Raw genomic sequence first — 25,220 nt, forward strand, 5'->3', positions numbered from 1 at the left:
GGCATTTTTTGAAACTGAAAGTGATGACAGAAGAGTAGTTATCTGTAAGATCTGGGGTAACAATTTAAAATGTAGCAAGAACTTAAACAACCTCAACACGTGTATGAACAGTCATATGACCCACTTGGCCAGAGAGCAAAAAGTCCACCTCATCCTTCTCCCTTCTACTGCTGTAGCTGTTTCTTTCTCCATCTCCCTCCCTGATCTTCCTTCACCTCTTTGTACCACCTTTCAACACCCTCCACATTGGCACAGATATCTGTATGTGACAAAATCCAACTTCCATAGAGCAGTGCATGTGGTAAACACAAAAATGCTGTCCTAAAACTCATATGTCTAGGGAAACACAACCACGTGGCTGAAGAGCTATTAATGGCTCTGTGACATGCCTACTTGCTGGAATTCTATGTTATATATACTGTAGAGGCTAAGCTAGCAGCAAGACGATGGGGATCACAGAGTACAAGATGGCGTATGCCATTAGTAGATGCTGTATGGAGGTTGGTGTAGCAACAGTGCTGGGATTGCTGCCAGGTTGACAAAGTCCTGGTCAGGTTTTAGACATGGTTCTGCACCTTCTAGCTTAGTAGGTGTGACGCAATGTACTCACATCTGTGGATGATTAGCTGAATATTTAGCTAGGATGGATAGGAAGCTAAGATGCTGTAAATTGTCATTTGCTTGCTGTCTGAGCTAGCAGTTAGTGGCTCCTGTGGAGAGTGTGGTGTCCACTGTTCCTTAATTCGGACGGCTCTGTAGCAAAACACAAGGTAGGACTGATAGTCACAGGCAGCGCTTACTCATGATGGACCCAGAGTATGTTTGCTCCCGTGTGGATGTGATCAGACATGGTGCTGGCCACTTTCACTTCTGGATGTCTAAGCTGGACAGGTGGCCAGAGCTTGCACAGCATTCTTTAAAGGTACTTGCCTGCCCTGCTGTCAGTGTGCTATCAGAAAGTGTGTTCAGCACAGCTGGGGGAGTGATAAATGACAGACGCATCCTCCTGTCCACAGACAATGTGGATCACTTGACATTTATAAAAAGGAACCAGGCATGAATTTTACCTGACTTCTGTACCCTAATGGCAGATTTCACTCATTAGTTAGCACACTGGCAATTTTTACTCACATATGACTGAGCCTAGATTTATATCAAAGACCACACTGTGCCCTCAAGGTACTGTTGCTGGTGCTGCTGTCTTTCTCCTGCTTCTACCATGTTTCCTCCTCCATCCCCAAAAATGAAATATATGTGAATATGGAAATACAGAGCTACAGCTCTTATGTTTCCATGAGGAGCATACTTTGCCCTCAAGGTGGTGTTGCTGGTGGTAGAACTGCTGCTTCTCTCCTTCTACTGCTTCTACCATGTTTCTTCCTCCTTATCCAAAAATGAAAATTTACTAAAGCATAAGTAACAGCTGTAGCTCTAAGCTTTGCCGTAGAGAAGGGGCTGCATTGGGGTCCTTCTGGAGGGCTAATTAGTGAACTTGATTTTTACTGCCATTGACTTTAATGGGAGTTGGAATCCACTGTCTCAATTCATGTTTTTCACAAAATTGGTCCGACACAAACCAAATATTACACTAATCGCTCATCACTGGTTATGATAACTTTTGGTGCCACAGTTTGCTTACCCTTTCAATTACTTTACAAAGGCTTTTCCTGTGTTAAGATAATGAGAAGAATAAGTTTTTAATGGCTGAAAATAACTTTCTGTTACAAGTTAAAATCTGCTACATCTGTGGATATGGCAGTCAGGACCCCACATACTTTTGTTCTGAAAGTGTATTTGCTTCATGCTGCACTCCGGAACCATTTAACAAGCGATTACTTTCTTGCCTTTTGTAAATGCACAACGTTTATTATGTGCACAGTATTTTTAATGACCACCTGTCACATAGATTCTGTTGTTTTAAGTCCTTGGAACAATCATTATAGGTTGTTACAATAAGAATGCTGCATTTTGCACCATGTAAGAATTATTTTATGTAATTAATATTGCCGTCTCCCCCTATCCCCCAAGCGCATTTTGGTCTTATAATACATCATTTAGCAGCACCATCTACATGATGGCAGTTGCTAGACTGATAGTGAATGTGATTGAAGCTCTATATTTGTATTGCATTTGAAAATAGTGGAACAGGGCAGTAAACAGTGAGAAAAATCTTTTTTTTCTGAATATGTAAAATACAGTATATTATAATTAGAGATGAGCGAGTATACTTGCTAAGGCACATTATATGAGCGAGTAGTGCCTTAGCCGAGTATCTCCCCGCTCGTCTCTAAAGATTTGGGGGACGGCGGGGGGCGGGGAGCGGCAGGGGAGAGTGGGGCGGAACGGAGGGGAGATCTCTCTCTCCCTCTCTCCCCCACGCTCCCCCCGCTCCCCGCCGCAACTCACCTGTCAATCTTTAGAGACAATCGGGGAGATACTCGGCTAAGGCACTACTCGCTGGAGTAATGTGCCTTAGCGAGTATACTCGCTCATCTCTAATTATAATATAAGTTTGATTTTAACAGATGCCCTTTAAATCAGCATGAAGAAGAAATTAACACATCACTAGTGTTAATTTTATTGAAACACCTTTCAGTCAAATTTGAATTTTCAGGTTTAGGTGGAATTTTTCCATACCCTATTACTATTCATTGCAAATACTATTTTGATGCACCAAAACACATAATGTTTTTTATCTATAACATTTTATTATGGTTCATTTGATTTGGTTTAAAGTTTTATCTTTTTGCGTATGGGGTTCAAAATGCATCACAAATGTATAATATATCCATCCAAAAATATACTTTTAAGTCCTACTGTAATGTATAAGAACATATCAATTCGGTCTAAATTCTGCAGGGTAGAGCCCCATTGCTATTATTTCCTGGAAAAGAAAAGTTAGAAAGTCCAGCAGGCACAATAAATCATTTCCATTTCCCCTAACCTCACAACGTAAAACAGTGTTTTTTTTCTATAGAGAGATGTAGTCATATCACATTTATCAGAAACTATAGTTATACAATTAATTCCGAGCTTGATGCGGTAGAGCTACAGATACAAGTGCTAGGTACAGAAAATGGTCCAAGAGAGGCTGCAAACTATGGCTGTGCAGCAGCATGCAAGTTACAAGCATTGCACAAGTTTCATCTAACATCAGGATTGAAAGGGCAGAGCCGAAAGGTTATCAAAGAAGCAGACTGGAGGGGATTCAGTAACAAGAGCAGAGTATAAAGGGCTATGTACATTAACATATTCTTGAGTTGTTGTGATTTGCTATGTTGGGAAATTGTAATATTACAAAGTGTAAAATTAACTACATCAATAGTTCCAGAATTAAATAAATATATCATCCTACAAGTATATTAAATAGTGACTGTGGTTAGGGAACAATTTCGGCATCTTTTAAGCTTTTAAGACTTAATTTTGGTTGCCGTGATTTAATTGTAAGTATGTTTTAAGACATAATTAGGAAATTATTTGAAATAAAAGTCATAGCGATAGCCACAATTATCAACATAATATTACAATGATCCATTTAATTAAGATTTACATTTTTTATTTAGAAATATGGTATGATTTTCAGAAAGAACTTTAATGAATGTTTGTATTAGTCTCTTGCATACATATGTAAATGCAAGGAATTAAGTATAATTTCAATTTCACATAAAAAACCTTGCTGAGAGCAGTAATTGAATTTGAATTGAATAGTTTAAGCAACCTAATTTTGAATGGGTTTTAAAGGATTTGTCTTACTTAAATACAAGGTGGTCTGCATGTATAAAACAATGTGAAAACCAGAGAGTGGTACTATAATGAAAGCATTAAGCTGCAGGGGATTCTACAAGAATAAATTGCATTTTTCCTCTCGATTATATCAGTCAATCATTGACTCAAAATTCTCTAGTTTAAATGGTAAATTTATAATAGCTTTCTTTCAGGCAAACATTTTGAAGTTATGCATTTTTTTTCTCTGTTTATTTCTTTACTGAAACTTTCCTTTTCCTATTACCTTCTTGTAACCATACATGGGGATTTCAACCATTCATACACACTACTATTATAGACTACACTGTCATATGTACTATGCCAAGAGCATTCACAACACCACCACCCACAGGTCAAATTCCTATTATTTGTTGGAAGCAATTGACCAAAGAGACTAGTAGAGAACGAAGTGAATCAGTTATTTATGCTTGCTTCGATGTTGAGTCATCCTTTATGCACAAAAGAAATACATCCTGTAGGGTCTGATTGGCCCAAAATTGTTAAGTAAAGTCTATTCCACTAAGTTTGAGTGTTTTGTTTGTTCCAAGATGGCTTGTCAGACTTTTAAGAAATAAAAAAAACTTGCTTTTTGTGAGACACAAATAGAAATGCCGTTAAAATTGTTATGGCGCTCTGAAATCTATTTGTACGAAAAGAAATAAGTACTACAAACATCATGTGCTGAAATCTGATCAACATGTTAGCTTCAATTAAACTGATTAGAATATAGAGTATCTCAGAAAACAAACTTTATTAACCAAGCATAGCAAAATAGTAATACTATCTCAGCACAAAGGGCCATAAATATATAATGCACAACAGATGCCTCACTGCATTAGGAGAACTCGTACCTACTGAAATGCAGTTAGAAGAAATATTGAATAATAAAGAATAACTTTTCCTTTTGATTGATTAGTATTTGTCAACTCATTTCAGGGACCTGATCTGCCAGTCTGTAGCAATAGAAAAAATCCATATACTGCACCCTAAGTGTTTCTCATCTGTCCCTAAGGTGTGGAGCCAATGGGGCTACCACCCTAAAAAGAGCAGACCCAAGCAGGAAAAACAAACCTTTTATGTCCCTGCGTTTGTCCTATGTGTTTTGTCTTTCACCTCCATGAGAGTCATTAGAGTACATGACCAGGGAAAGACAGTTAGGGTTACAAATAACTGGCAAAGAACATGATCTTTACCAGTTGTAACAAATAATCCTGCATAATAGGTGCAAAGTTTCACATGCATCTTACAGGATAGGGTTAATGGGGTTATTTCTGATGCTTGCGGTAACTCTTTTCAGGGCCTTGCTTCTGAAGGACAGATAAGAAAAACCTAGGGTGCAGTATAAAGATTTACTACTGCAAACTGGAGGATCGGCTACTTTGAATTTTATTGACAATTATTACTGAACCATGGTAATCAATCTTTATTTTTGACTATTTTGCCTAACTGCATTTCAGATACCCTTAAATGAATTGACGACTAGCGCTGTCAGAACCTTGCTGTACAGCAACAGAGGGATATTGTATTGTAATAAAGCTTAACAATATCATCCACACAAGTAGGATAAAACAGAATAATACTGCCAGAATAGCATGTAAAAAACATAAAAGATGATAATAATACAGAACTAGAACAATGCTAAATAAAAACACGAACACAACTAGCTAAGCTTAAACAGCACCATACAAAGTTTGCAATAGAGAGGCTAATTTCCCGTGTAAAGAGCAAGTACCAGGCCTTATCAACATAATAAACTTACACTACAAACAACAACAGACACTGCGAGACTTCTACAGAAAACACAAGACATCACAGCTGCATAAAGCAGAAACTCCAGCAGATAGAAACAACACACCACTAAATGTATATTCCTGTAATCTAGACATTGCGCAACATATGTAAAACGTCAACACCATTAAGCAATCGTGGGCCAGGAGGCAGCTCCATGGTAGCCATGCTTTGACCTTAGTCTGGATCATGTTGACAAAACTGCATCAAATTGCTGGCTGGCTTGGGGTAATGCTTTGGGGAAGGCTTGGGGTAATGCTTTGGGGAAATAGAGGGGTTCTCGAGTGTCATACAGGTTCAACTCATAAATACGCGGGGGAGAAATCGCAGCATGCTGTGATTTTGTGCGGGCTACACATGGCCGGCTTCCATTGAAGTCAATGGTAGCAGTCGGTCCCGTGGTCATTCTAAAATCATGAGAATGGTTGCAGGAGATGCGTTGTTGTCATAGCGACAGTGCAGCATCCCCTGTACTACACATGTGTGCCAGCACTCTGGCCAGCACATTTACAGCAGAGGGGTGCCAGCGGACAGGTAAACAATCACAGGCAAACAATCCACTACAGCAGACCGGACATCACACTCATTGACAAACATACCACAACCACATCCATCACAGACATATTGTCACATCTGCCGGGTGCACCTCACCACAGCTCTGACGCAGGGTGACGTTCACTCAGAACACAAAAAGAATACATCAAAGCAATGCTGGAAAGTGAACACCACTCCAGAAACAGTAAGATAGAAAAAACCTGTCCCTTACCTAACAGGGAAGTTCGGATCCCCTGCCTACAAGCAGAATAATTGTCCCAATAAGGACAGCCCCCTGTCTTCTCCTGGGCCCTGACTATCCCCTGCAGGAACCCCTGGAGAGGTGCCCTGACACAGCAAAACAAAGCAATAAAAGTAATAAAAAAACAACAGAAATGATCACCAGGACTTATCTGAATTGGATGTTTTTCACCCAGCATAGAGGCACCAACCTACACCAACCACTCCTCCATAGAACTGAAACAAACAGCAAGAGGAAGAGGATGTGGTAGGAATATAAAGCTCTCCACACCTGCTGATAGGTAGAGCAGCTAGAGAACTACACCCCAAATCCTCTCTCAGGTATGACTAATAGTTAGCATACAAATATGCAGTTAACAGCCAACAATCTCTGCATAGCGTGCATTAAGCCTTGCCCCGCATAGTAACAGGGTGACAAATCAGACCCTGTGTCATGGCCACCATGCCACGACGCCGTTGCGACTGACAAGCCACGACACACTCACAGCATCCAAAATACAAACACTAAATCACTAAATACCCTGAACTCTCACAAGAGGTGAGTCGCCTGTACAGTATGGTTGGGGTACTTATTGTGCTGTCCTCCTTTCTTCCACCAGGGTCGTACCACATACACTACACAAAAGTCTAGAAACTTTACATCTAAACAAAAACATACTCATTTTGCTGCAGAAAGTAGCCGTACTAAATCCATGTCACATTGTCAGGAAGTCTCTAGATCTGGACACACAAACAACACACAGGTTTAATTTTTGCATTGCTTTGATTGCTTTGGCTTGACCGTTGTCCGGCTTAGCAATTGATACCGGTATTAACCTGGCTAAACATTTAATATACGATAATAATAATTAGTATTATCATTAGGGTTCTCTGGGTGTTATTCTCTTTCTTAAACCCCTACCTGTGAAATGTCCCCGAAGATGCTAGAAAAATGATAATCACTCTATATTCTATTGTATGGGCACACATGCAGGGGATTCTAATTGCTGAAGAAACAAATGAGAATCATGCAATCTACGGCCTTAGTCAGACGGGCGTTTTTTCGCGCGATTTGCGCATGCGCATGCGTCCAGCGATTTTTTAAAACCATTGCTTTGCAATGGTATCGGACACATGAGCGCTTGTCCGATAAATTATAGAACAGAAATCGCAGATTGCACCTATCTGCGATCTGCGATTCCTGTTCTCTTCTCTATATGCGCTCAATGGGGCCGGCGGCAGCAGCGCCGACCCCATTGAGAACATATAGAAGACAAATCATTCTTCTCTGCCACAGCTGTAACAGCTGTGGCAGAGAAGAACGATGTTTGCCCATTGAATTCAATGGAGCTGGCAATACAGCCGGCTCCATTGAAAGCAATGGGCTGCCGGCGAGCGCAGGATGAATTGTCGGGAAGGGCTTAAATATATAAGCCCTTCCCTGCAATTCATCCAGAAAAGTGTAAAAATAAAAAAAATATATATATACTCACCTTGTCCCGGCAGATGGAGTTCAGCGCGGCCGGCCTGCAGTGGGTGTGAAGGGGGTGTGAGTCAGACCTGCCCCTGATTGGCGCAGCGCTGAGCCAATCAGAGGCAGGTCTCACTTGAATTCATGAATGGGTGTGAGTGAGAGCTGCCTCTGATTGGCTCAGCGCTGCGCCAATCAGGGGCAGCTCTCACTCACACCCACTCACACCTACTGCAGGCCGGCCACGCTGAACTCCGTCTGCCGGGACAAGGTGAGTATATATATTTTTTTTATTTTTACACATTTCTGGATGAATTGCAGGGAAGGGCTTATATATTTAAGCCCCTTCCGACAATTCATCCTGCGCTCGCCCGCAGCGCATTGCAATACAGCCGGCTCCATTGAATTCAATGTGCTGGACAGCACCGGCCTGTTTCCAATGAAACGCGGCTAGGAGCAGATTTTTCGGGCGATTTTTTGGCCCCGGTCACGCGATCTGTCATGCGATCCACAAATCGCGCAAAAAAACCCTCGTGTGACTAAGGCCTACTGATGTATATTTGCTGTAAAAAACAGAATAGGAGTTCGCCATATGAGAATTACACAGTTTTGTGACATAAGGTATTTAATTATGACTGATACAACACAATTGGTAATGGAGAATATGTTTATATGCTGATGTAAAACAAATTAGTTGTTTACAAAGTATAATCACTAATCCCCAGCATAATCTGGAGGGATTTCTTCAATTACTGCTTTTGTTTAGCTGCACAAGCTATATCTATGCCCAATGTCTGAATATGTGTTCCTTTACATTTCAGATATCCAAATAGTATTAACATTAATCATTTTATGCCATGTGTCTGAACCTTTATTAAGTACCGGTTCATAGGATGGCAAATTGCCTCATATAGTATTATTTAGCAAACGCGTGTTGTAGTCTTTTCAGTGGATTTTGTTGCAAAGAGTCGGTTTAAAAACTTTCTACTCTTTTTTTTGACCATGTTAAAAAGACACTTATAACGATAATGAAAAACTAGCTACTATACATGGAAAAGATATTCCTGAGGTACTGAAAATTTATGTGGTGTCATGGTGTAAAGTCAGCAGGGTTGGCTGCATAGCTTTGCAATCTTGGCCCTGCCGACATTATTTTCATAATCGCATCTGTTCACCTGGATGGGATCTTCTTAAGTCCAGCTCTCCCACTGCCAGTGTGTCAAGTTGTGGGTACCCAGAGCTCACCATCAGTGAGTGACATCGGGCTGTCAGTCATATCCAACATCACCCACTAACAGTGAGAGATGGGGACTGCCCACTTGAGACATTGACAGCTGTGGGAACCAGATTTAAGAAGCATCCAGCATTCCATGCTCCAAGTTCGTAGTGCCTAGTTTTAAATCTAGTCTTGACTAGTGTGTCTTGTCAGTGTGTATTCCTCCTGTGTTTTTACTCTATGTCTGTATTCTCATTTTTGTATGTCTGCCTTCGTTCATAATCCACCATTGTTTGTTTAGACTCTTGTTTGTGCCCTCAGAATACCAAGGACAGTACTTCAGTCAGGGGTTGTCAAGAGAGATAATTGAGGACTACCTAAGGAGCAATGGTGTCTCATGTTGAGTGATAGTGTCAGGGAGAGAATAAATAACGTCATAGGAAGAGATAAGATAGAGAGAGCATTTTTCTTCTTATCTTGACTCCTCCTTATCATCTTATTTATCATCATCCTCTGTCACTGTCATCTAATGGTGAGTCCCTAATATAATTTGAGTGTTCATGTGTTGATACATGCCCTTCCTATCCCTGCTTCTTGCGACAACCATTTGTTATGCTATTCAGCTCTACTGTAAATTTCTTGTGAATGGCTCTGGTTACTTTTGGAAAATTATACTAGTCTATGGTCAAGTGCGCTATCTCCACCATCCATTGTCAAGCAAGCATTATATCAGCTATTGACATTTAGTGCAGAAGACTACTCATTGGACAGTAGACTAGTATTGGGCTCTGAAAGTAATGAAAGCCATTGCAAATAAACAAGGGGTAAAATGAATCAGTGGGGATGTAGTTGTAAAGGTCTGCAGCCCGTACAGCCTGTCAGAAGACATAACAGGTCCTGTTTAAAATATATCAGCATTTTGTGCAGCTTGTCCGTGAACTCATTCTATTTTATCTCTATATTTTGAGAGATGAACATAATATTCCAGATGAGGTCTAATTATACAGTGAGATCAAAAACTTCATCTTTCTACTGGTTATACCTCTAGCTGTATGGCTAACCATTGAATTTGCATTCCCTACTGCAGGGTTTCCTAGGGGGCTTTCTCTTTCTGCCATTTTACAATGCTACCATCTGCTGGTTAGAGCCAGTACTGCAGTATGCGACATGCCGGAAAGGCCCCTGACAACAGAGCGGCCAGTAATATACAGTAAGAATACCCTGCAGCTCCAATGCAGCTCCAATGTCGGACGTCTTCCGACATTGGAGCTGCACAGGCTTCAATCAGAATGTTGGAAGATGTCAGACAGTGGATTGGAAAGGGTTAACCTCCCTTCTGGCAACAAGGTGAAAACTATATATCACTGGGTTACTAGAAGGCAAAAAATAGGGTGACTCCCTGTAAATCCAGAGGAGTTGACACATTTGAAAAAGTAGGACAGATTATTCATTATTGTTTTGAAACACAAATTAGTAACACAGCATATAAGAGTGAAGGAATATAAGTGTTTTAAATGTGTTTTATAATCTCTAGAGTGATTTGTAATTATAGCTCATTATAAACTGTCAATGTTATTTTGCCGAAAAAACACAGGCATTTGCTAATTTATCTTCACAGTAAGAAAAATAATGTCTTCCCATAAATGACAGTTTAATCAATGTTGTGGATCAAGCAATTCAATAACGCACAATAATGCACAGGAGTATACTTGCTAGAAGCAAGTCTCCATGACTCAGAAAACAACTATGTCTTTATGAACACAAAAACATTGAGCATTTTATGAAAAATCAGGGAATATCAAATTATTCTCTAAAACATAAATTGGATATATGAATTTAAATGAACAGATTAAACTGCATTTTCAGTACCTATAGCCAAATCTGTATGGATTTGATACAGCTTTTCAATACATCTTCCTTATAAATGGACGTTCAGACCCTTCACCAGGAAGTTATTACAGAAAGTAATTCTTTATTTCCTTGAAAGACTATAAAGAGAACTATGTAGAAAAATGATACATTTAATAATGTTCCAAGTTTATAAGTTTTTCCAGGTAGTTCTCTCTTAGTGGCTTATGATAGTGGAATACAGTGTCCACATACAGCGTCAGTGAACTGTGAAAAATTATTCATTTCTTGACACCTGGATGTACATTTTTCTTCATGTGCTTGTTTTATTGCCTGCTTAACTAGAATTAAAGCAGTCTAGCACTCTTTTATATAATTTCTTTTGACACTGCTGTCAGAATTCAGGGCCCACTTTTCCCTGGCTATATTGGTTATGGGCTCTTAACCAACCAACTCATTTGAGCTAGTTCACCCAATGCCTTTGGACAGCAATTATTTCATGTAGCTCCTGTTTTTTGCAGACTTTTCACCTACCCCCTCAATGCATTTAACTCAAGACCTGTGGAACTCTTCTGCTTCTGGGTCCTTGAGGACAGCCCTAATGCCCAAATGATCAGACCACCCTTTACTGACAGGGGTATATCAGTGGGTACCTACTAGAGATGAGCGAGCGTACTCGCTAAGGGCAGATACTCAAGCGAGTATTGCCTTTTACGAGTACCTGCTCGTCTCAAAAGATTCGGGTGCTGGTGAGGAGTGAGTTGCGGGAGTGAGTAGTGGGGAGCGGGGGGGAGAGAGAAAAAGAGAGATCTCCCCCCCGTTCCTCCCCCTCTCCCCCGCCGCTCCCCAACCCCTGCTGGCACCCGAATCTTTTGAGGCGAGCGGGCAGGTACTCGCAAAAGGCAATACTCGCTTGAGTATTTGCCCTTAGCGAGTATGCTCGCTCATCTCTAGTACCTACCCTTTAATATCACATAGAAACCCTAGTAGTATCAACATAGGGGTTTCCTATATGATCAGATTGCCATGGACCATAGAGAAAGCAAGCTATCTGACCATGTTGTTATGGTGTATGATATGGTACTATGGTATATCTATGCTATGGGAAAATGTGTGGCTGTCTGTAGTTGCTGGTGATACTGTTGTGTGTAATTGTGTATAGTGTGCAGTTTGTTTCATATTATTTCAATTACGGGTTCATCATGTTTACTTACTCAGTTTCTGCTCTACTGTGGATTTTGCTTTACTTTTCTTGCATGGATTTTAACAAGGCTGTTTTAATTGAATTACTTGAAAGCTGTACAGTTTTTAATTAGACGACATTGTTTATTGAAAATTAGACATTTAGGAATCTCAGATGTGTTTCTTAGCCAACTGTAGTATTTTAAGGTAAAAATATTGCCATTCCTAAATTCTAGATTTCATTCGGTATTCAAGTTAATATTGCATTCAAAAAATCTGCATTATCAACTTGTTTTCCAAAAATACTTTAATCTTACTGTATGTGGATTTGCTTTTGATAGGATACCAAATATTTTATTGGCCATATGTTGCTTGATCAACTTTACATCTTGAGAGTTCAGTCAGATGAGCGTTGCTTTTTGTGCACCTATGTGCACAAAAAAAAGCACTCCAAGTGTGTTCAAAATCCGCGTGAATGTAGCTTCATGCCCATTGCTTTCAATGGGGCCAGCACTACTGCCACTGGCCCCATTGGAAGCAATGGGATGCAGGAAACTCCTGCAGTCATTTTCGGGTAAGGGCTTGAAATATAAGCCTTTCCCTGAAAATCATCCCTAGCTGCTGTAAAAAAAACCCTAAAACATCACCTCTCCGCCGCTGTCGGGGCTCCGTCGCATCTTGTCTCCTGTAGTTTCTTCTCTTGCCGGGGATAGGTGCATGCAAAAAGATGCTTCTCTGACTTCCCCCTACTTGTTTTTTGTTAACTGCTGTGTTAGTTATGCTTTAGTAACCTTCATAATAAGGCCTCCAGCACACGGCCGTATTACAGCTCCATTGTGAGTGGTGCATATGGAAATTATAACTGTTCCTGCAAGCAACACACCCTTAGGCCTTAGTCAGACGGGCGTTTTTAGCCGCGATTTGCGTCCAGCGATTTTATAAAACCATTGCTTTGCAATGGTATCGGACACATGAGCGCTTTTTATGCGCTCGTCCGATAAATTATAGAACAGAAATCGCAGATCGCACCTATCTGCGATCTGCGATTCCTGTTCTCTCCTCTATATGCGCTCAATGGGGCCGGCGGCAGCAGCGCCGACCCCACTGAGAACGTATAGAAGACAAATCATTCTTCTCTGCCACAGCTGTAACAGCTGTGACAGAGAAGAACGGTGTTTGCCCATTGAATTCAATGGAGCCGGCAATACAGCCGCTCCATTGAAATCAATGGGCTGCCAGCGTGCGCGGGGTGAATTGTCGGGAAGGGCTTAAATATATAAGCCCTTCCCAGCAATTCATCCTAAAATGTGTTAAAATAAAAAAAATTGTATACTCACCTTTCCGCTGCAGCCGGAGTCCAGTCGCGGCCGCTGTCAGTTCTCCTGAACTGCTTCTCGGCACTATTCAGCCAGCGGGGCTTTAAAATCCCCGCCTGCTGAATAATCTGCCTCTGATTGGTCACAGCCCTGACCAATCAGAGGCAGGTTTCACTCACACACCCATTCATGAATTCATGAATGGGTGAGTGACTGCTGCCTCTCAGCGCTGAGCCAATCAGGGGCAGGTCTGACTCACATCCATTCATGAATTCATGAATGGGTGTGAGTGAGACATGCCTCTGATTGGCTCAGTGCTGAGCCAATCAGGGGGCAGGTCTGACTCACACCCCCTTCACACCCACTGCAGGACGGCCACGCGGAGCTCCGGCTGCCGGGAGAAGGTGAGTATATATATATTTTTTATTTTTACACATTTTAGGATGAATTGCAGGGAAGGGCTTATATATTTAAGCCCTTCCCGACAATTCATCCCGGGCTCGCCCGCAGCGCATTGCTTTAAATGGAGCCGGCTCTATTGCCGTCTCCATTGAATGCAATGCGCTGGACAGCTCCGGCCCGTTTCTAATGAAACACGGCTAGGAGCAGATTTTCGGGCGACTTGCGCGCATCGGTCACGCGATTTGCGGATGCGCATCCGTCATGCGATCCGCAAATCGCGTGAAAAAACGCCCGTGTGACTAAGGCCTTATAGAGTTCTAAACTACTAAGCAAAAACAAAAATTTAGGAGTTTGATGAAAAATATTAAAATTTTGTTCGGTCCTGAATCCCAAAATATCTTGGTTTTAAAATGTTATTAGTTAGGGATATACAATTTTGTTAGCATTGGTCTTACCAAATGTTGTGTTCCTTTTGCAGATTCCTTTCCTTCCTTACTGGATATTGCTTGTATGGGTGTTATTTAATCTAAATGTTAATTGAATTGTAGTAAAATAATGTTCAAATACTTATGTATATTGACGATAGTAATGAAGGTTATTTTATTACAGTATGAAAGAAGCTGGATTAAGCTACAAGTACTGGAGAGGTGTCCCCCTTTCTTCCAGTTGCAAACAATGTCCAGCAGCTTATACAAATCCTGTGTGTGGATCTGATGGGCATTCATATTTATCTAAGGTAAGACATCAATTACAATACATTTTAATTCCACGCTTAGTATTTGAGAATACTTCCCATGATCATGCCTAGTTTACCTAAGTATTACATACTTCAGTTCAAACAGAAGGTAAATGTTTTAAGGTCTCAATATACAGTACAGTATGAGAAGCCATTCTCCAATGAAACTGGATAATAAATTAGGACCATGGAGGAATATTGTGGAGGTTTGCTTAATTCTTTTGGGGACATATGATTGTATAGTGGCTATTCGATCGCAAATGGTCTGATACTTATCATAGAAAATACTCTTTACTCCAGAATTGCCTTTTAGAAATTTAACTGACTATGCATCCTGAACTGTTGAAAGAACAGTAGGTTTAGAGGATGGCTTCTGTAAGACTTGCTGCCTCAAAAATAGGGATTTTTTCCAGTTAGTTGAACCTCCAGCTAAATGTTTCGAGTTCTTATTTGAAAAGCTTCACAGGACAAACCACTGAGAAGCCTTTCGAAAATGCTTAGTTTATGGCTTTTGGCTATATGTTGTGTATAAACACTAAGTACGAAGCAGAATTTACAGAAGATACATCGCAATATGATTTATTTTTTGAGATAAAGAGTATTTGTCATCATTACTGTATGATATGTTCAGTTGTCACTTTGAGCTGTCAATAGTTTTTCGCATTTTTAAATGAGTCTCTGCAGCAGTTAAGCGCTGCGGAATAAGTGGGCGCTATACAAATAAAGATTATTATTTTTATTGGAATGTGCTGCATGTGCGATGAGGGATTTCATGAAATGTATTAACTGTTTTTCAGCAGGTCAAATGATAGACAATTAGCACTGAATACTATTCTGAAAATCAGCAAGAAATCCTAACTACTAATCCAACAATATCATGGTTTATGTTCCGATAGTAATGACTGGGGAAGTACTTAAAATCAGGATAAACCACATAAAAATCTTTGCTTACACTCAATATTTTACAGATGAGTCCACCCTTAAATTGGCCTTTAAAGAGATATACTAAATTTTGACCCATTCACTGTATATAGATGCAGAGACCTTCAATTGTGTTGTAACTAGAGATGAGTGAGCATACTCGCTAAGGGAAACTACTCGAGCGAGTAGTGCCTTATGCGAGTACCTGCCTGCTCGTCTCTAAAGATTCGGGTGCCTGCGGGGGAGAGCGGTGAGTTGCGGGAGTGAGCAGGGGTGAGCAGGGGGGAGAGAGTGAGAGAGAGATCACCCCCCCATTCCTCCCCGCTCTCCCCCGCCGCTCCCCGCCCCCCGCTGACACCGAATCTTTAGAGACGAGCGGGCAGGTACTCGCATAAGGCACTACTCGCTCGAGTAGTTTGCCTTAGCGAGTATGCTCGCTCATCTCTAGTTGTAACTCTTTGGATTATCACTCTGTGTTGCTCCTGATATTTTTATGTAAATACACTGTAAGGGCTTAGTCAGACGGGCGTTCTTTCGCGCGATTTGCGCATGCGCATGCGTCCGTCGATTTTATAAAACCATTGCTTTGCAATGGTATCGGACACATGAGCACTTTTTATGCGCTCGTCCGATAAATTACAGAACAGAAATCGCAGATCGCACCTATCTGCGATCTGCGATTCCTGTTCTCTTCTCTATATGCGCTCAATGGGGCCGGCGGCAGCAGCGCCGACCCCATTGAGAACATATAGTTGACAAATCATTCTCCTCTGCCACAGCTGTAACAGCTGTGGCAGAGAAGAATGATGTTTGCCCATTGAATTCAATGGAGCCGGCAATACAGCCATCTCCTTTGAAAACAATGGGCTGCCGGCGTGCGCAGGATGAATTGGCGGGAAGGGCTTAAATATATAAGCCCTTTCCTGCAATTCATCCAGAAATGTGTAAAAATAAAAAAAATATATATACTCACCTTGTCCCGGCAGACGGAGTTCAGCCGCAGCCGGCGGCAGTTCTCCTGAACTGCTCAGAGTAGTATTCAGCAGCCGGGGATTTAAAATCCCCGCCTGCTGAATGAGCTGCCTCTGCTTGGTCCCAGCCTGACCAATCAGAGGCAGCTCTCACTCACACCCATTCATGAATTCATGCATGGGTGTGAGTGAGAGCTGCCTCTGATTGGTCAGGCTGTGACCAATCAGAGGCAGCTCATTCTCTGAGCAGTTCGGGAGAAATGCCGCCGGCCGCGGCTGAACTACGTCTGCCGGGACAAGGTGAGTATATATTTTTTTTTTGTTTTTACACATTTCTGGATGAATTTCAGGGAAGGGCTTATATATTTAAGCCCTTCCCGAAAATTCATACTGCGATCGCCCGCAGTGCATTGCTTTCAATGGAGCCAGCTGTATTGCCGGCTCCATTGAATTCAATGCGCTGGACAGCTCCGGCCCGTTTCTATTGAAACGCGGCTAGGAGCAGTATTTTCGGTCGATTTTTCGGCCCCGGTCACGCGATTAGCGGATGCGCATCCGTCATGCGATCCGCAAATCGCAGGAAAAAACGCCCGTGTGACTAAGGCCTCAGTAGTCTATACAGCACTAACTGTAGTCCCTTGTTTAGCACACATAGCGCATTGTTTTATTATACTGCAAAACATTTTATAAAATGGGATTTTAACATAGCTAAACCAATAATTTTTTACTTTACAGAATAAATATATTTTGCACTGTTAGATCTGTTAATAATGTACTTTCTGATGATGAAATTAATTTGTGTATCTTTGTCAATATGGCTGCTTTTAAATGTTCAATGGAGCTACTATGCCTGCCTAGTTCTTTTAAAACACATGACTTTTCTGCTACCTATCTACATACTGACTAATGATAGACTTTTAGGTAATCTGAGCACAACCAGCACAACTAGAAAAAGATCAAACTGAAAAATATGGTTCAGACTCTAACTTATATAATGATTCAGTGCTAAACAAGTCCATTCTTTCGCCAGACTTCATCTGTTCTTATGAGAAAACAGCCCAACTATAAAGAACTAAAAGCATGTTTTGCAGTAAAGAAGTTGTGATTGATACAGGGCAATAGACAAAAATATGACATTTTGTACAAAATTGGTAAACCTGGACATCTGGTATTTGGATTGATGTTTTATGAACTGATTAAAGGGGTTGTCCCGCGGCAGCAAGTGGGTCTATACACTTCTGTATGGCCATAATAATGCACTTTGTAATGTACATTGTGCATTAATTATGAGCCATACAGAAGTTATAAAAAGTTTTATACTTACCTGCTCCGTTGCTAGCGTCCTCGTCTCCATGGTGCCGACTAATTTTCGGCCTCCGATGGCCAAATTAGCCGCGCTTGCGCAGTCCAGGTCTTCTCCTGTTCTCTATGGGGCTCCGTGTAGCTCCGTGTAGCTCCGCCCCGTCACGTGCCGATTCCAGCCAATCAGGAGGCTGGAATCGGCAATGGACCGCACAGAAGAGCTGCGGTCCACGGAGACAGAGGATCCCGGCGGCCATCTTCAGCAGTAAGTATTGAAGTCACCGGAGCGCGGGGATTAAGGTAAGCGCTCCGGTAAGCTTTCTTTACCTCCCTGCATCGGGGTTGTCTCGCGCCGACCGGGGGGGGGGGTTGAAAAAAAAAAAACCCGTTTTGGCGCGGGACAACCCCTTTAATCGAATTCTGAGATTTTTGGCAATGACAGAAGGCAGCATGTATATTATCGAAACATGAAAGGCTCTTTGAATCATGTCTACAACTATCATTGACACATGGTGTAGGATCAGAGCAAGTTCTGTGACACAGAAAATTACCATAACACTTTAAATTTCATGTTAAATTCTGCTTCATCAGTTTACCAATATTTGCAGGTAGAATTTACAATACAGTAAATGAAGACTTCATCAGTGTTCATAAATACAAATATATTTTAAAACTGGATGTAAAATCCTCTGGATAATCATTTATTATAAAAAAACTAATTTGAAATCATGATAACAACCACAAGTAAACTTGAAGATGAAGTTGGACTTGTCAAACAGGGAAGCAGCTGTGTTTTGGATGGTGGAAGTCCCAGAACCTTGAGTTCAGCCTCGCTGAATATGTTTGGGATTACGTGCATTATAGAAGAAGAAAAATAAGTATTTATAGGGAATATAGAAAATATCTTCATATATTGGTTTCACAATAACATAACAAGGCTGCCATCAGGACATTACAAGTCATGCTGTAGTCAGGGCCCAAACTCATTTTAAATGCCCCAGTTAGTCTTTTGTCCACCTACAGAGGGACTGTTACGTGTGCTGCTGGGATCTGTAGTTTTAAGATTCCTAGCAGCACAGACCTCACAGGGTTAGTTGATTGAGCTGGCTGGGTGTGGTACTTCCTGCTAGCCAATCTCCTAGGTCTGTGTTCACATATAAACCCAGCTCCTGGTCAGTCTCTGTCTGGTGTTCAGAGTGAGCCGTCATGAATCCTTGTCTGTTGAAGTTGGCTGTGTGATCTGTGTCTTGCTGGTTCATGTCCATTTGTTCGTTTATTTACTGTCAGTTTTGTGTTAGCTTGCTGTGTGACCTGCTATCTGTGTCCTGTCCTGTTCCAGCGTTCTGTGTGAATTCTGTTCGGTTCTGCTGGACTCCTGGCTAGTGTAGGGACTGCAAGATATGAGGGGCCTTGCCGGGGCTTGCAGCTTAAGTTCATTGGCCAATGTACGAACTAACACCTCGCATTTATATTCAGCTTATCATCTGTTATTAGTGTTTGCATTGTGGCTTCTGTATGCTGCGTATTCTGGCTCTGTGTGTCCTGTTGTTCAGTCCCTGTCATGAGGCATGTGAATGCATCCTCTTCTGGTGTGTGTCTCCTAGGATCAGCAAGAGCCCAGATCCAAAGACCGCTGGGCTGCCCTTATTGGGGCAATGTCCCCGCTTAGGTAGGGCCATGCCATCCTCCCGATAGCACAGGGTCAGTTTGCCTGAAAACCCGTGAACTCATCCAGTCCTCTCTTGGTCACAATCGTGTGGGCCCCATGCCTAGTTTGCCCACACGATCGTAACAGGGCCTAATTAAATGTATGTTATGTGTCCAAAAATATTATTTATTTTTTACTTACGTACGTCATAAAACCAAATAATGTTGTTAGTAGACCTCAAGTACAGAAACTTCCAAACACAAATGTTCAAACTGAAATGTTTGAAACACATAGGAAAGCTTCTGTAATAGGCTGAACTAGATAAACATATATATTTTTTTCAGCCTAACATACTATGTTACTTTGTACCTGGGGACTGCTAGCAACATTCTTTGGTTACATGAAGCACCTAATAAAGAATTTGGGGTTTTATCTAGAGTTCTTTCAAATTTACTACTGCCACCGCCTGAACAAACATTTGTGTAGTTTGGAGTTTATATGAAAGGTCGATGTATGCTGAAGGTGACTGCAGGTCAGGGAATTTCCTACATATTTCAGCAATAGCATTAGTAGACTGCCAAATACAAATAAGCTTACAGTCCAAAGTCTTTGAAGATAAATACAGAAGATAGGTGCAGTGTAAACTCTATGTAGGATGGGCATCAATGGGCTTCCTGTTAGACAGCCAGAGTGGTAAACAAGTGTTGGTTATGGCACTTTTTATGCTTGTTTGTAGAGAAGGGGTTTAAGGTTGCACTTGAAAAATGTAACAATTTTTGGATAGACTGGCAAAGAGAGAGAGATGTGGATGTCGTTAAAGGGGTTGTCTCGCGAAATCAAGTGGGGGTATACACTTCTGTATGGCCATATTAATGCACTTTGTAATATACATCGTGCATTAATTATGAGCCATACAGAAGTTATTCACTTACCTGCTCCGTTGCTAGCGTCCTCGTCTCCATGGTTCCGTCTAAATTCGCTGGCGGCTTGCTTTTTTAGACGCGCTTGCGCAGTCCGGTCTTCTGCTCTGAGCACGAGCCGCTTCAGTGTGCTCGCCGCTACAGCTCTTCTGCGCATGCGCAGACGAGCTGTATCTTCTCGGGAGCGCGCTGGAGCGGCCATTCTGCTACCATCCTCTGTTAGAGGAAGGTGCAGAAACTGGAGCCGCCCAGCCGAGAAGCCCAGCCCAGCAGCCCAGCCGAGAAGCCCAGCCCAGCAGCCCAGCCCAGCCGCCCAGGTAAGTGATGGGTGACGGACTGACGGGGGTGACTGACTGCCGCTGTGGCCCCGGAGCCTACTGCTGGGCCCCGGAGCCTACCGCTGGGCCCCGGAGCCTACCGCTGGGCCCCGGAGCCTATCGCTGGGCCCCGGGGCCTACCGCTGGGCCCCGGAGCCTACCGCTGGGCCCCAGGGCCTACCGCTGGGGAGCCGGGGGCTAGCGCGGGGAAGCCGGGGGCTAGCGCCGGTTACCTGCTGCCTGGCGGTGGGTGACTGTTCGGCCGCGTTCAATCCCGGGGTCCGGTCGGCAGCTGCGGGGCGTCTGGTTGTCAGGGAGACACAGCTGGTAGCGTCTCGGGAGCGCGCACGTCGGGCTGCAGCAAGCGACGGGAAAAGAGCCGGCGGCCATCTTGGGGAAACTTTTTATAAGTTGCTGGAACGCTGGAACTGTAAGTACAAACCAGCTAGAAAAGTCATTTACAGGGGGGCTTAGTAATATTTGCTTAATTAGGGGGACTGGGCAAAAAAAAAATTTCACTGCTTCCTCGAGACAACCCCTTTAATCTGAAGTCATGAGTGAAAAAAAAGGTCCCATACAGAATGTAAGTTGGGTTTGGGTTCGAATCTAGAGCTGCGAATACGGAAAGCACTGGAGAACGCTTTTTATTCTATTTTTAAAAATAACTTACAAAATGTGGTTTTTAGGATGTGCAGTAATTCTTACTATAGCACAGAAATAGAGTATAACACAGTGAACTGAAAATGGACATAATAAAGAATTCAGCGCCATGACTATAAAGAGGAGAATCTTGTGAACAGCTGCTCATTACTACACAAAAACATCAATACATAGTACAGATAATTATAAATGTAAATATATGTTCACCTTCTCAATGTTCAAAAAGCTCCATAATCCGATACTAATACAACATTGTACCTGGATTACAGCAAAATAAAATGTTCAGAGTACAAATAAAGCCGAAGAACAAAACAAATCTTCCTAAACTGCTTTGCCCACACTGTTTTGGAACTAAAGCTTTTCTATTTGTATGTGCAGTAGAATGTGAACACATTGACGGCTGTGAGATGGGCATTCCATATGGCTGTTTTTGATACGCTGTGATCCTACAGCTGTGCTGTTATTCTTATTTAGAAAACATTCAATGCTTTTATTTATAACAGTTGCCTAAAAGAAAGTTTTCTTCTCACCTCTCACGCAAGAACGAAAGTAGGACTGATTTTTCTGAAGGCTAGATTTTAGCAACAGTCTGAAAGACTCCAGCAAACAGATGGCATTACAAGAATATTGACTTTGCTTTGTAACTGTGAATCTTGCATTTAAATGCTTTCATGGGCTCTAAAGCTGCATCTATGGATATGTGTTTGCAAATTATTGTAAATCACATAATAAATTCACTCAAATTTCAGGTAAATTATTCTAGGTATATTTATTAGCTTTTGTAAAAGTATTTTGATGGAATGTCAAAATCTACAAAAAATATAGAAAAGAAAACCAAAAATCAGGAGCACAAAAAATCTATTCTGATGTTAAAGTTACTAATATTGGTAATAGTCATTCACACTGTGTGAGTGGTATTCATTAATAGAGATGAGCGAGTATACTCGCTAAAGGCAATTGCTCGAGCGAGCATTGCCTTTAGCAAGTACCTGCCCGCTCGAGACTGAAGGTTCGGGTGCCGGCGGCGGGCAGGGAGCTGCGGGGAGGAACGGAGGGGAGATCTCTCTCTCTCTCTCCCCCCAGCTCCCTCCTGCTGACAGCCGCTACTCACCGCTCCCCCGCGCCGGCACCCGAACCTTCAGTCTCGAGCCGGCAGGTACTCGCTAAAGGCAATGCTCGCTCGAGCAATTGCCTTTAGCGAGTATACTCGCTCATCTTTATTCATTAACTCATCAACATGCTGACATGTATAGCGGTCACTTCAATCCTTCCAGTTGCCCCAAAAGCGACACCATACACTAATCTAAAAGAAAACACTAAGGAGTGGACATTCTACATTGACGATAATGGAAAGTCACAATGGAACAATTCTACTTACTTCAGAAGGGGAAGCACAAATATGCCCCCTTCATGTCCCGTCAAATTGAAATCAGTTTATTCACAATCTCAATTTTTCTTATATGGACCTTCAATCTCATCACTTCAACAAGCCTGCAAACTCCAATATTTCAGTGTTATCACTACATACTCCCATGGAATAGTGATAACAACATTTTATTGCAAATACACAACAGAAAAACACACTTCTTACCATGCAATACCAATCTAAACTACTAGATGGGATATGCCAAAAGGATAATTATGAAAGTTGGTGGGGAAGTTGCAATGTTTAAGACATATTTCAATCCTCTTGGTTTTGTTATTCCAGCAGGACTAAATCACCAGTAAAACAAACTATGCCAACAAACAGAAAATTAATCCACCATACTTTTTACAAATTCATCAATCGTAATTTCAAGGTTTTATCTACTTCCATCACTCTTGTTATGGAAAGACTGTAATCATATGAACATTGCATTGCAGATCCACATATTATACATTGATGTAGTGCGTCTCAGCAATATTTATAAACACGAGGTTCTTTGTTACATTTTGACCAAATTGTATAAGCCCACCAGCCACTACATGGCAACCTCTTTTCAGTGGTGTGTTACTGGGTGTGGCACTGTATGGCAACTCCCACCACCACAATGCAGCTTACAACCCAGTTGCCCAACAATACCACTGCTGCCAGACTAAGCCCTCAGCTATGGGCTACACAACCCTACAGATTCCACATCACAGCAAAAGCAGCTGCCATGCAGCGCTGAAACATGTGAACAGGCTTTTAGAGATTACCTGATCATATACTCGCTGAAACAGTCTGAGTACCAAGTACATACGCACCATTAGGCCTCATGTCCACGGGCGGGTCGGATTTCCCACACGAAATCCAGCCCTGCTCACAACCATTGAGCCCTGCATACTTGAATTTCCCTGTCAGCAGCGTCCGCGTGGATCTCTTCACTTCCGGGTTCACTGTACTGTGCATGGTCCTCACGGGTCACTATCGGACATGCGCTGTACACTTTTTTTTTCAAATTCCTGCTTTCCCACAAATTTGCAGCACATCTGCGGATTCCGCAAATCAAATTTGCCCATGAACATTGGGCCTTAGGGTGTTTTCACACTCTGCTAATTTGCTGTGGATTTTGGCGTAGATTTGCAGCAGATTTCACTCTTTCAAATGAATTCAAATGTAAGAGGTGAAATCAGCAGCAGATCTCCACTAAAATCTATGACAAAATCTTTAGCAATTCACCTTTATTTGAAAACACCCTTATGCAGTCTATCTTGCTAATTAAAAACACCTGCGACAAATGGGTTGTTGTGCTGGTCCCAATGCAAAAACACCAACAATGTAGAAAAAAAAGACATAGATTGCACATCCACATATTATACATTGATCTAGTGCTTTTCGGCCATATTTATAAACATGAGATTAGAGATGAGCGAGCACCAAAATGCTCGAGTGCTCGTTACTCGAGTCGAACTTCCCGCGATGCTCGAGGGTTTGTTTCGAGTAACGAACCCCATTAAAGTCAATGGGCAACTCGAGCATTTTTGTATATCACCGATGCTCGCTAAGGTTTTCATTTGTGAAAATCTGGGAAATTCACGAAAGTGATGGGAACGACACAGAAACGGATAGGGCAGGCGAGGGGCTACATGTTGGGCTGCATCTCAAGTTCACAGGTCCCACTATTAAGCCACAATAGCGGAAAGAGTGGGCGCCCCCCCCCTGCACTGTCAGCATAAAGATCGTTCTCCTCTGCCACAGCTGTAACAGCTGTGGCAGAGAAGAACGATGTTAGCCCATTGAATTCAATGGAGCCGGCAATACAGCCGGCTCCATTGAAAGCAATGCGCTGCGGGCGATCGCGGGATGAAATTTTGGGAAGGGCTTAAATATATAAGCCCTTCCCTGCAATTCATCCAGAAATGTGTAAGAATAATTTTTTTTCAGCGCAGGGACGAATCAGGGGCAGCTCTCACTCACACCCATTCATGAATGGGTGTGAGTGAGAGCTGCCTCTGATTGGTGAGGCTGTGACCAATCAGAGGCAGCTCATTCAGCAGGCGGGGATCTTAAATCCCCACCTGCTGAATACTACAGAGAGCAGTTCAGGAGAACTTACGGCCAGACGCGGCTGAACTCCGGCTGCAGAGGAAAGGTGAGTATACATTTATTTATTTTTTTTACACATTTTAGGATGATTTTCAGGTAAGGGCTTATATTTTTAAGCCCTTCCCGAAAATTCATCCCGCGCTCGCCGGCAGCCCATTGCTTTCAATGGAGCCGGCTGTATTGCCGGCTCCATTGAATTCAATGGGCTAACATCATTCTTCTCTGCCACAGCTGTTACAGCTGTGGCAGAGGAGAACGATCTTTATGCTGACATTTTTTTATTTTTTAATTTTTACACATTTTAGGATGATTTTCAGGTAAGGGCTTATATTTTTAAGCTCTTCCCGAAAATTCATCCTGAGATCGCCGGCAGCCCATTGCTTTCAATGGAGCCGGCTGTATTGCCGGCTCCATTGAATTCAATGGTCAGTGCTCGTTTAATCGAGACGAGTACCGCGTGGTGCTCGTCTCGAGT

General features: G+C 42.2%; 1 protein-coding gene across 2 annotated transcripts in view; it reads left to right on the forward strand.

The window, feature by feature from the left end:
• SPOCK3 (SPARC (osteonectin), cwcv and kazal like domains proteoglycan 3) overlaps positions 1-25,220 on the forward strand; it is a 291,286-nt gene that overhangs the window by 213,688 nt on the left and 52,378 nt on the right. For both annotated transcript variants that reach the window (XM_066573557.1, XM_066573558.1), the window contains exon 5: positions 14,372-14,498. In XM_066573557.1, coding sequence (XP_066429654.1) covers positions 14,372-14,498 — 127 coding nt within the window. The remainder of the gene's footprint in view (positions 1-14,371; positions 14,499-25,220) is intronic.

Source organism: Eleutherodactylus coqui, chromosome 7, assembly GCF_035609145.1.
Source record: "Eleutherodactylus coqui strain aEleCoq1 chromosome 7, aEleCoq1.hap1, whole genome shotgun sequence".
Classification (NCBI taxonomy): domain Eukaryota; kingdom Metazoa; phylum Chordata; class Amphibia; order Anura; family Eleutherodactylidae; genus Eleutherodactylus; species Eleutherodactylus coqui.